The sequence below is a fragment of the Momordica charantia genome, assembly GCF_013281855.1.
Source record: "Momordica charantia cultivar OHB3-1 chromosome 6 unlocalized genomic scaffold, Mcharantia_2.0 BLBB01000006.1, whole genome shotgun sequence".
Lineage (NCBI taxonomy): Eukaryota > Viridiplantae > Streptophyta > Magnoliopsida > Cucurbitales > Cucurbitaceae > Momordica > Momordica charantia.
In genome coordinates this window covers 8,922,351-8,935,622 of record NW_028275164.1, presented here as the reverse complement: position 1 = coordinate 8,935,622, position 13,272 = coordinate 8,922,351, and the positions used below count along the sequence as shown (strand labels likewise).

Below are 13,272 nucleotides of genomic sequence, written 5' to 3'. Positions count from 1 at the left end.
CGCAACCTCTTGGCTCTTGGTTGGAGCATATGTCAATTATTGCTGAGTTATGTTCGCTTTAGCGGCTATGTTTCTAATTTGATCTTCACGGTTTTAAAAAATTTATGTTAGTTTTTTTAAAAAATATTTAACAATATGACATTTTATTTATGTTTGGTTAAGTTACAATTTGTAGGATTACCATTATAAGTTATGGTCTAATAAAAGAATCATATTATATGTTTTGAATCTTGACAAAATATGCTTGAGGTCACTACTATTAACCTTTATTCTAAGGAACTTTGAATTATAATTCTACATAGTTTCTACAAATCGGACATATTATGTCATCATTTTGCTAAAGATAGAGCCATTATAGAATCAGATGTAGGAGAATTTCTTTTAGAAGATTAGAGATTAAATAGACTTGAGAAGATAGAATTTTAGAGACGGGTAATAAAAGACTTGGAAAAATTTTAGTACATTGAAAACCATGAGCTTGTATTGTATATATATGTAGCGTTTAAACCAAAGTTCTCATTAGACGAGAGGCCTACAAGTCCAAATTCACAACCCTTTAATATATTTGTTTATATAACCTAAATATAAATGTCATTTAGTATGAAATAATTCATCCAAACATGTATCTTCTGCAAATATTTTCACTTTTTATGCTATATATACAGAAAGCTTCATCTGAGAAAACATTCCCTTAATATCATTGTTGCACTGTTACAAATTGGCTGTTTGTCTTTTTATTTGTACAACATTTTATAACCTTAGGATGTTACCATTTTGCCTGCAAAAGCTTCAACACTTGGTTGCTTTGCATTAGTTTTCATGATGCCAAAGCTGTCCAGTAATCTGCAATACATAAGCTCGTGGGAGTGACGATAACACGAGACCAGATCCAGTTCGAGTCATCCGTTTGTCGCATTTCAGCCAACTATCAAGGTAAAGAAACACACAAGTTTTAGTCAAGATATGATTGCTGGTTTAGAAACTTGTCTAAAATGCAGCTGTGAACTGGATTTGCTATAGCTAAAAACTTCAACTTGATACATTATTTTGTTTTTCTTCTTCTAGATAAGGAAACCGAGATAATTTTCAAGACTTGGTAGTGCCTTTATGCTTGGTTATTCATATAATTTTGCACAGCACAGCACAAGGAAAGAAAGCTTGAAATATGTTCAGGTAGAACAACACCCAATACTAGCATGAAAATGGGTAAACCCCTTAATTATTTGGGAGTTGGGAGTGTGAGGCACAAAAAGACTCGAAAAACCTTACCTATTGGAACGATTTGACTCAACCGAACAGTGGCAAAAGAAGAAACAACAATGTTAAGTATATATTAAAAATAATAAATTTACTTCCACCAATCAACTTAAACTTTTAAGTTTAGTAGTGGTTTAATATGGTACGAAAGTTGACCATCGGCCTACGACTTTAGGACAAGGAAAAAAGAACCGGGGGTTAAGGGTTCAAATCTCATGGTGGTCACTGGTCACTGGTCACCTACATACAATAAAATTCTATTGTTCTTGATAACCCTACGTTGCAAGGTTTTGTGATTGCCTCTTGACATTAGTTGAGGTGTGCGTTGCCCCAGACAATCATGGATACAAAAATAAAATGGTATCAGAATAAGAGATATCTTAAATTCAAATTCTTGTAATATCATTTTCTACTTATTTCTTCGTATAATAGTCTACTTGTTGGGCCTCGTACTAATTTTCAAGCCCATATTTGGAGGTTAATGTTGTTATATCGGCTACGTACCTGGAAGAAACATCTAAGTTTGTACATTTATTAGTTTGGTTGAGTTGAGCTAATGCACAATAATTTTAAGCAAATCCTAAAAAAATTTCTGTGCCATTTATAGTTGATTAAAGTAAATAACACTTACCCTGCCATCTCTTAGCTCAAAAATGACTGCATCCTCAGAAAATTGAATTGGTCTTGTGGATGCAACCTGCATAGTATTTGAAAGCTTAAAAAATCTCATCTCATAATGTAATAATAGCATAAAAATGTCAGAATCTAACCTTTGGATCACAGTTTTTGTCAATATCCTCTTCATTTTCAGGATCTTTCTCCAATGCACGCTCTTCATCAACACAAGTTAGCCCATTTCCATCTTTTGAATCCACTTTTCCATCTTTATCAAACATGTGTGGGAACCCACAGTTTCTCCATTTCCATGTGTCTTCATCTGTATACCTGAGGTATACTCTTCCATCAGAACCAATCAGAAACAGTTGATTACCTTCGAAGCACGGCCCGGGCGCGCTTGCCAACGTCACGCCTCTGTATGGTCTTCCATGCTCCACCCAGTTCCAACCATCCCATGAGTTCCAATGGTATTCAATGAGGCCACCTTCTTTAGAGATCATAAATAGTGAGCCTGTAAGAGAGTAGGGTGATGGTCTGGTTGCGGTTCCAGGCCATCTTGATAGAAGTAGATGCTGAGACTGATGATGTTGATGCCATAACGCTGTCACTTTATTGTACTGGTATAGCCGACCGTTTGTTCCGATCACAAATACTATGTTTTCCCTGAACGTCTCCTGGTCTATGATGCTTGCAACTTTGGTGTTCGGAGGATTTTGGCAGTCTTTCCACTTGAATTTTCTCGATGCAACCTGAAAAAGTTTCTAGTGGTCAAAAACTGATGACAACAACTGTCTAATTCAACTTAAAAGACAATGGTTTCATCACCAGCCTTGAACAGGTATAATATGACTAACTTAACGATGATGTTGGAAATATTAATAATAAAATAATGTTGGCAAGGACATGGAATGGTTAATAATATATATATAAAAAGATTACATACATATTATTTTTAAGTTAAAAAGAACTAATCTAACATGCTATCAGAGCAAAAGATCCTGAGTTTGAATCCCTGCAATGTCATTTTCTTCTCAATTGATGTTAACAGTTCACGTGTTGAGTTCTGTGAAAGCAAATTATAAACCGACCCTTCACGTGTAGGATAGTGTTAAGCTTTTTCGTTCTGGGTTTAGTGTAGTTTAATGACTGTTATCTAATCCTTGCCTCTACTTATCATCCCAATATGTAATCACAATACTTCTAGTCCCAATGTTTGAAGGATCTGTTTAGAACCCATAGATATATTTGAATCAACTAAAAGTACATCTTATGCAAATTTCTTTCATTCCTCAAACTTACAGTGAATTGGAGTAATCTCCCTGTTTTGCTGACAAAGAAAAGTGCATCTTCTGTTGTAACCTTCATAGATAGACCTAAGAACTTATCCCAAGGAGCACCTCCAATGAGCGGTTTCCCTCTTCTAAAAGCAGTGCAGTTTGTCCATGCCAGTTCTTGGCTGCTTCTTTCTCTAATCAGCAAGCTACCAAAAGTATCAACTAAGTATAAACTTCCATTGTAATTGCCGACTGCACCTTTTATATGAGTTGGGCTCTCATGCCTCAGCCACAACCATACATCTCCAGTGTAAAGGTACTCAAAAATCAAGCCATCAACTGTTATCAGGAAAAACGATCTTCCTCCGTGCATCACACGAAGTCGGAAGCTGTTCTTGGTCCAGTTTTCCGCAAGAAGATTGAAATCGTCAGATGATTTTTCAGGTACACTCTCTGATTCTCCTGGGATTAAGTAGTTTTGTTGTGGTTGGCTTCCCTTTGGTCTTCTTGATGCTGATCTTCTTGCCCCTTGATCACTTAGATCATCTTTAGTGCCTGTTAAGCAGTTTGTCGGTCCCCGGTGTTCGGTACAGTACTCTGCATTCCACCCTTCCGTCTCCGGTGCTTCTAGTATCGACCATGTATATCTAACTGCTGCTTTTCTTCTTGAAGTAGTGTGATGAGTTGGCCCTGAATTTTCTCCACCTAATCCTGCAAGATGCAGCTCTCCGAGCCTACCGTCGTCGAGTGCAAACAGTATTCGTCCAACTTGGAACTGTAAGCCAGCAATACCTCTTGCAGCTTTTGCATTCAAGGGATGCTTGTGGTTTACCCAAGCTTCTGGTACTTCATCCTCCTGACCATGACCTGTTTTTATGTGTCAAGAAAAAGGTTGAGTATCGATACGATCTCAATTATAAGAGAATAACGTTGATAATCTAACAAATATAAAGCATGAACTAAATCTTCTGAACTCAATTCACCCAGTACTATGAATTGTTCTGCTTGTTTTCTTTTCAACAACTCTTCCTCTTGCTATTAGTGATGTCAATAAGGTGGCCTTTTACCTGGATAACTATGCGTTCGATACTCAAATACGGAACCGGAAGACGTAGTGAGAAACAATGAGAGAATTTTCTCATTTGATTCATCTACCAGGGCTGGTAAAACAGATGCAAGGTGATGATCACTTGGTCTTCCATGGACTATCCATTTCCACTTCCTTTTGTGCAATCTTCTTTCTACCAAATTGCCATCCTGCAATTTTGTGTAAGATTCAGAAAGGAATTAAGGTCAGCTCATTGGTTTTCATTTTTGGCATGGCTTCTCTCTCTCTCTTGCATATGTAGTACCTTAGTTAAAAGAAAAAGGGATATGGAATAATCTCCATTCAAGCTTTGTATATAGCATCCCGTCGACGCCATAAGACGGAGATCTTGTGCTGCTTTATCTTTTCTTACATGTTTCTTCCAGAGTGGCTTTGAGCTCCTATCATACTCATAGAGATCTCCCACAGAGCTGCATTTCACAATTTCTTTGTTTTACCTTAATCTGATAATCTGTAAATTCAAAATGAAAAAAAAGTTTATGCCTCTAAATTGATAAACAACATTTCCAAATGAACCATTAGCCCCTCTTTTTCTTTCCTGTTTCAAAGCATAGCAAAGTTTTATCCCTCTTCCCATTTTTGACATTCAAATCAAGCTCTACAAATCAACCCAAAACCTTAGGTTGTTAGCTCGACGAACAACAATTCTCTTTAACGAATTCACAAGAACCGATATTGTAGATGTTTGTTTAGTTTAGTACCTCCTACTATATCATATTTAACTTGTTTCGTTATAGTAAGTTTAATCGTGTAATAAGTTGTGTTCATGATGAAGCTTTATTTAGATGCATCAAAATTTAGAAGGGAGGAAAAGGAAGAACCTTATGGTATACACAACTTCTGTTCTGAAACTAGCAACATCTACTATCGCTGCAACATCGGCATCACGGGGTTGGCCGTGATCTACCAATCTGTTCTTCATTTTCAACAGCAAAGTAAAAAACATTTCTCTTCACTCTAATGTAAGTTTCAAAAAAAAAAACTCTCTTTTGAAAGCTCTTTTCTTTACTTAGCTTCCTGTCTTTTACCTTGGAGGCTCAAGCTCAGTCAGTTCCAACAGAGTTCCTTTCTTTGTATTGAAATAAACTCTCCTGTTTAGGCAAATAACAGAAAAAACAAAGTAAATAAAGTTGTAACATTCAGTCATCTTAATGAGATTTTGATTTTTTTTTTCTTTTAAAAGAAAAGCCTCACATCCCATCATGAGAAACTACACCAGCCAATGCTTGGATTGAAGAAACTTGATTCACTTCTTCTTCACCAGTAGTTTGATGAGGTGTTGGTATTAGCTCAACCCAAATTGGTTGAGAACTTTCACTGAGCTGCAACTACAAAAAGGCAGAAAGTTTGAAAAATAAACAAACAAACAAACTTCATCACTGTTAAAACAGCAGGCTTCTGATTTTCATTTGCTACTGCGAAGGACGAAGGTATTCGTATCAGGAAGGTTAAGAAACACTTATGGTCCTTGTACATTTAAATTTATAATGATTTAGTCCTAAACTTTGGTGCATAACAATTTGATACGTGTACTTTAAAGTTTGTAAAATTTAGTCCCTTGAAAAGTACTATCAAGGTGAAGCATCAACTTTTATTATATAGTTTCTTTTAAGCGATTTATCAATCAACACATGTAAGAAATTTCATTAAGGCTTAAAAATATTTTTTACATGGTAGATAGTAAATTGTTACATATTTTATACTACAGGTACTAAATTGTTACATACTAAAGTTTAAAGATTAAATCGTCAAATTCGAAAGAACAAAGACTAAATTGTTGATTCAAGGTAGAAAATGATCATTGAGGTGTATTGTTGATTCAAGTCTTATGCAACTTCCTAAGTTTCATTCGATATCGATACTTCTATCATCAATTTGCATCGACATTTTATCGGGTTTTTGAAAGTATTGGTTTTTGGAAGTACCTGATACAAAACACCTGCTTCAGACAGAGCTAGAATTGAGTGATTGACAGCAAAAATAGAAACAGCAGGACCTGCTGATACTGGCAAATCATGAGGAGCTATCACCCATTGAACTCCATTCCAAAACCTCTCATAGATTGAACCACTTTCACCAGTGACCCAAATGGAAATTTCTGAAACTTTAGTCAATGACACTCTTTTTCTCACAGGCAAATCAACATCAAACTTGTGTGCAACTTCTACTCCCCCATCTTTTTTCGAGTTCTCGGTCCGCTCGTCGAAACCTCCATCGTATTCTTTCTCCATGTTCTCTCCTCTGTTTTTCTCCAATCTATAATTCTTAATCTGGCCAAACTTGGTGCAACTCCCATTTCTGCAAGAGACAAGATCATAAGGCAGTTGGACTTCAACCCAGCTGTTGGAATGCTCTTGGAACTTCCAAAACCTATCGGTTTTCTGCTCGAATTTCCGATCGAATCGCTGAAGATGATGATGTGGGCAGTATGAGTTGATTGATCCTAAAACTCCTGAGCTGCTCACAGAGAGGACCCAGATGAGAATTATCAAGTGGAGCATAGTTTGTGGCAGCTGCAAAAACTAATCCTAAAAATTGAAAAAGAAAGCCAAGATTTTTATGCTATGTGGTGCCCCATATGGACCATAGCAGAAAAGGGAAGCATCATAAACTACTCAAAAGGATTTTTTTTCCCTCTCTATTGGAAAACTAAAGCTCTTTTAGATCATAACAAGAGAGAGAGAGAGACAAAAACAGAGAGAAACAGAGAGGTAGTTAATAATGAAGAAGAAAGTTTTCAGTTTTGTCAACTCTAATGGATTTATGACAGAAAAAGCAGTGAAATTCAGTTTGATGGGGTTAGTTTATCTTCTTCTTCTTCTTCTTTTACAATCTTAATATATTTTTTTCCCTCACCTACTGCTAATGACTTTTCTTGCTTCTTTCTTTTATTTTATAAAAAAGAAGAAGAAAAAAGAAAGAGAGAAAGAAAATTACCTTCATTGAATTTTGCTACTCCAACACTCTCTTTTGAAAGGATTAGTCCTTCTTCTCTTTCAGCCATGTTTAAGATTCAAACTTTCTGTTGCTTCCATCTCAGCCGTCCAAATTTTCTTTGTTTTTTCAGATGAGAAGTTAAGTGTTTGGGGCAAAAAAATTGATGGAGGGACTTGAGCAAAAAATTCTAATAGCTAGTATCTAAAATTTGGTAGATGGGGATTTCATTCTTTTTCAATCGGGTAATCGGTCTCTCCTTAAATGTTTTAAAAGTTCGAAAGAGTGATCCTTTCAGAGAAATGATCAATGTATAACTAGTTGAATTGTGCTCGGGTTTATATTTATCTCATTAAATATTAAAACAATGATAATATATGAATTAAAAATTGTATTTAATGATCTACCCTTCATATCTCTTTTAAATTCTAGCACATATTTAGAGATTACTTGAATGAGATATTTTTTTAATAATATGATTGTGAGTTATTGACTAAATTTTAAAAATTAGCTATATTTCTTAAAACTACTTACTTCAATTTTTCAAGCTGAATAAAAATTAAAAGGATTATTGACAAATGAAGAGATAGAAAAAGAAAAAAAAGGAAAAAAAAGGGTATATTGGTCTAAAATATGCAATGGGCCTACATAGAGTCATATTCCAAAATTCATGAGAATCATGGTCCCTCATTTTGATTGCTAACCGCATATGATGTAAGAACTTGATTATGATATGACCATCATTAAAAAAATAAGTTAAAATTTGCTTCAATTTGATTTTTATAATTTATAAAATCCTTCTACAATGTCCTTGGAGTGTAGAGATTAAATTGATGTTAAAAAATCGATTTTCCCCCTGTCGTCGACACCTCGACTCAAATGTCGACATGTTTTTTTTTTCCTCTTCTTCTTTTAAGGTTATTTTATTTTCAACCTTTTCCTACTATGCACTACAGTCTATAATTTTTCACAACCTCAATGATTGTAATGTTAGTCTGTTCAATGAAACATTCACATTTTAATACTGTATAAAGTATAACTAATAAGATTAGGAATTTGCTTTATTGATAATTTCTAATCTAATCTAGTCCTTAGTTACACAATTGAACAATAAATGTGAAATATTGACATATATAAAGATTGAAATAATCTTAGGGAATTCGATTTGCGTCTTATTGTAGGTCGGTCATCTGTTCAATCTGGAATTCCATCTCTTGTTTGGTTTCTGGTACCGGTTTGAGTTCCTTTGTTCAAATCAATATCTATGTCAGGCTTCCCTTCCCGGTTGCATTTCGACCCTGTCGTAGTTCTCAATCATTTCGTGGCACCGGGCGTGGCTGAACCATCTACGATGGGGGAGCGAATACACAGGGAAGAAGCTTAGATAAGAGAATACGAACAGGTACTGTTGTTAGTCACACAGTTACAGTTCCTGTGAGAGTAGCGTGGCAGAGAAACAAGATATGAAAGAGGATCCCTGCTGAAGGCACTGTGCTTGATAGCCGACTTAGAAGATCGACAAGGATTAGGAAGCCCAATCAATCCCAAGTATACAAAAGCCAGCTATGCAGACACTGGACGCATGGATTTTTATACTATGTCTGCTCGTTGTTTGCTTGCTTACCATCATCCATATGGTCTGATGGCTATATGTAAAAAATATCCTATCATTACGAAGGTTCCGGCAGGGGGACAGGAGACGGCCATCGGCACAGCACGACCTACAGGCAACACCGGCGAGACTTGGGAAGGCAACCCGATTGGGAGTGGCTTAGAACCAATTTATTGTATACAAATAGTGGTGAAACATGATGTAGAATACGTAACTTAATTAATACAAAAAAGATGATCTCGGAGGATTTAGTGCATATAAATTACAATAATTCTCCCATGTCATCTTAGATTGAACGTTTTGAAGGTAACTTGCTCAAGTAGAATATGAAGCACATATGAATCTCATTGTAGATAATTTGGATGAATGACACAATCACGAGGTTGAGGTGTTTGGAAATTGTGTAAATTTGATTGGAAAGTTGGATTGATGATTGATTTGAAAATGTGTTTGAAAAATGTGTAAATTCAAATTTGAAAAGAGAAGTAGGTAAAAAGTAAACGAGTTAATTAGAATTTAGAAATGCGTTTGGAAAGCAAGTCGGTAATTATCTCATTTACAAATGAATCCTATTATGAAAAACAACAAAGAAGTAGTTAAAAGTTTACAATTAAAGTTTACTTTACACATTCAAATAATTTCCATCAATCTTCATTGAAGGAAATTTTTTTTTTCGATATTTCCGTCGCCATCGACATTTTCCTAAGTAAAATGGTCATATTCTTACATTTAATGGTTAAATGTGATCAATTATAGGCTAATTAAGCTACAATTCAAGTTTTATCTGCTAATTCAAAAATCTTCATCAATTTTCATTATTTTTCTTGAAATATCCATCGACATGTCCATAAAATCGGTACCTCGACATTCTCATCGACATTGATATTTTGAACACTGGTTGTAATAACAAAAATGACAACTGTAATCCTTTCTGTGACGTAAGTATTAAATAACAAGCCAACAACTAACTTAAGCATGCCTCAACTGGTTAAGATATCTATCTCCGACCAAAAACTCACAAGTTCGAATCCCCACTTCCACATAAAATAGCTCCGTTAAAGTTCTATTTCGTCGGAGATTTAAATTATCACCTCTGCAATTCTTTTACTAAAAAGGTATTAAATAACAAAAAGTCAATGCACAAATATTAATTATTTAAGTTTTATAAGGTTGTGTGTGTTTTCTTTTTATTTATCTAATGTGAGACTTCTCTCGTTATTGCGTCTTTATTGTGTAACATTTCATTTAATTTGAATTGTCCAAAATATTTTCAACACGCGACTTGTAAAGATATGTTTGATAATGATTTTATTTAATTTTGTTTTCGATTTATACAAATCTAACTTATTATTTAAAGTTATGAATATCGCTCCCTTTCAGAGAGCATAGTTTGAAAAAAAAAGACCTTTTCTAACTTGAAAAAGGGAAGGTTGAGAGGAACTTAATACCATTAAAATTGGAATTTGCTTTGGTTTGTTTTGTTTAGGGCTCTTTCCACTAAAGATTATAATTTTGTGTTTATTTCTATTGTTATTTAGAGGGGAAGAGTCCAATTGACTTTATATTGGGAAAGTGACTTTTCCCCACTTTATAATAATTAAATGTATATCATGTTTACTTTCTTTATTAAAAAAAAAAAGAGAACAAAAAAAGAGTTAGGAAAGTGTCTCTCCTAGTTTCTTATTAATTAACATTTTAATGTTTTTTTTTTCTTATAAGAAGTTAATTGTGAGGAAAATGGAAAATTTTCTTTGGGTTGAGATTAATTTTAAAGTTCTGATTCTATTATGTTATTGAACCTAAACTTAAATGAGTGGTAAAATTAATTTTTTTTTATTAGTTAACTTTCTATTTCTGTAAAGATTTATGATCAGTTGGGGGCGATCTAGCTAACAGCGTTACTTTAGTTGTATTAATCTTGAGTGATGGAATCGAAACTAAACTATTTGTATTATGGTCAAGTCGTGGAGCTCAAATTAAGTCGAGATTCAAGCCCAACTTGTTTTTCAAGGCATGTGTGCAACGTGACAACTAATAAGGTAGAACATGATTTTTTTTTCTTTAGGGTTGGTCGTCGCGATGGGCATGAGCGTTAAGGCATCAAATACAAATCCAAAGAGATGGGTGTCGTAGTGCTAGAAGCAAAGTAGATTTCTTAAAATGGCTAAAGTTACAACGCCAAAATATACAAACTTGTTCTCGATGTATCATCAATATTGTGGCATAAGCGATAAGTTTTCAAAATACCTATTTTTGTTTCACTCTTTCGCTGTGGTTTTTGTAGGTGGGCGTTGCGAGTATTCAAAGAGTGTTCATAGTGTTTTTCAAAGAAAAAATATCATGCCTTATATTATTCATGCGATATCTCTCATTGATTAGAATAGAAGACGTAATTTATTTGAAAATGGTGTATTAATATAAATCTCAAATTTTATTTCTCTTCCCTATCTTTGTTATTACTCTTTTTATCATTTGTGTGAAAGTGAAATTTTATTCGCAACTCTATTATTTCCCTATAATCTCCCCCTAAGTCCTCTTTGGTTGCCTTGAAGTTGCTGGGGAATAGGGAGGGTGAGAACATAGAAGACTGATATCAATTTGAAATCTTTTTCGGTATAGCTCTGCTCCCGGGATGGATGCAAGAAAAATGGATAGCGATCAATAGATACAAATTGAATGGGGTGGGAAAGAAAGGTTCGGAAATCGAGTGAAGGTGAGAGCAGGGTAAAGAATGAAACTAGATGGATGTTTCTTGCATTAGCGATTGAGGTGCCATGAGAGAAAGTCGTAGCCACAATCTGGAGCATGCATGAAGTGACCAATTTTTTCGCGTGAACCGCGGCGAACCATCAGACGACCTATCTAAGATTAGGAGGGAGATCCTCAGTAGTGGTGACCCTTTCACTCTTCCACGGACTGATACATGTACTGGATGCTCATACGTGAAAGTTGATCCCTGGGTTTGGAATCTGGGGGGTTGGGTTGCTCCGAGAAATCTCCTTTCTTTCTCGTCCACTTAGGGAGACACACCTGCGCGGATTACGAGTGACGGTTACAAGAATGGTGGAGTTTAAGCACGTTTTTACTTTCTTCATTTGGTGGCTAAGTTCACGTACCTTCATTATTAGTACAACAAGTGGAGGTGTGAGATTTAATCTCATGAAGTATTGGTTAAGTGTCAATTACCCCGAACTAATCTTAGGTTGGTTAAAGTAAATATTTATATAGCTTAAATCTTAATATATTTTAAAAGTCAACATCAACCATTTGAGATGAAGACATGAGTTTAAAATATATCTATAAACTAAAATAAGTTTTTGAAATTTATTATTGAAAAAAATTCAAAGTTAAAAACTAATATTATAGATCTTAAGGTTACTAAGATTATAAAATATGTTCCAAAGAAAAATTATAATATTAGATTCCGTATCCATTTTGCAATTAATCTCATGAATGCTCTGCTTTCACCTTCTTAAAGGTATATAGGTATGATATACAATTTGAAATTACTGTTCATTGATAGATACATCCTATACATATAAAAAAAACAATTTTCCAAAAAAATAATTAATATCTAAAAGATTCTATTTCAATTGATTAATATAAAAAGAAATAATTAATTATTTCGGGTGAAAAAAATTCATTAAGAATTTCAGCCATAATTGACACCTGACTAAAAAATTAATAGATACATCCTACTTGTTGTATAAAAAAATAATAAAGAACAATATATAAATGTAGCAGCCATACACCCACCCCTAATTAGTTAATTAATTAACTAAACAATCTTAGTCCATTATTATTATTATTATTATTATTATTATTATTATTATGATGGTGGAAGAAAAACTTGTATTAATTTAATTAATAACATTAAATGTAATTGGGCAAACTTTTTCCACCTTTCTCACTTAATGCTGATGAAAGCAACCAAATTAGGGAGACACCATAGTCATAGAGTTGTACCATACCAACCACTTTAATTTAATTATGAAGCTACTATGGAGCAAATACAATTTTTTTTCCATTATAATTTGTTTGTTTTTTGAAGTTTAGTTTCTAATTTGATTTAAACGATACGTTTTACATACACGTTTCATGCATTAATTGATAGCAGCGCTATTGAGATAGGATTGTTGGATTGATCTAATCAAATAAATGCATTTATTTCTCTTTTAAGTACGTATGTGGCTAATTTTTATTATTGTAGGATAGATTGGTTTTCTTTTCTACTCATATAAATTTAAAAATTAATTATATGAAATGTAAACCAACAGAAAAAGTATCTTCTTACCTAACAAATACAAAAGAGTTGAAAAAAAGTAGTTTCGTATGAGTTAGAAGAATGAAAACCTCCTCATATCTACTACTTTTCAAAAGGACGATACCCTAGAGTCGTTGTCTTTTTTTTCTTCTCCTTTTGAATGGAATAATTGTAGAGGCAGGATCGAACCGTATACTCTAGGATG

The 13,272-nt window shown here is 34.1% G+C and overlaps 1 protein-coding gene across 3 annotated transcripts; it reads right to left on the bottom strand.

Moving 5' to 3' along the window:
* Positions 1-670: 670 nt before the first annotated feature.
* On the bottom strand, positions 671-7,427 carry LOC111021604 (uncharacterized). Of its 3 annotated transcripts, XM_088125969.1 has the most exons (11): positions 7,195-7,427; positions 6,183-6,714; positions 5,452-5,585; positions 5,286-5,348; positions 5,079-5,168; positions 4,502-4,667; positions 4,217-4,406; positions 3,175-4,016; positions 2,028-2,624; positions 1,889-1,954; positions 671-925 (listed from the first exon to the last, which is right to left on the bottom strand). In XM_088125969.1, exons 2-11 carry the CDS (start codon positions 6,486-6,488, stop codon positions 818-820), a joined length of 2,562 nt encoding a protein of 853 aa, XP_087982095.1. In that variant the 5' UTR covers positions 6,489-6,714; positions 7,195-7,427; the 3' UTR covers positions 671-817. The 3 variants fall into 3 exon arrangements, with proteins under 3 accessions (XP_087982095.1, XP_087982094.1, XP_022154310.1); XM_088125968.1 differs by lacking the exon at positions 7,195-7,427 and having other exon boundaries at positions 5,452-5,579; positions 6,183-7,081; XM_022298618.2 differs by lacking the exon at positions 7,195-7,427 and having other exon boundaries at positions 6,183-7,080.
* Positions 7,428-13,272: the final 5,845 nt, after the last annotated feature.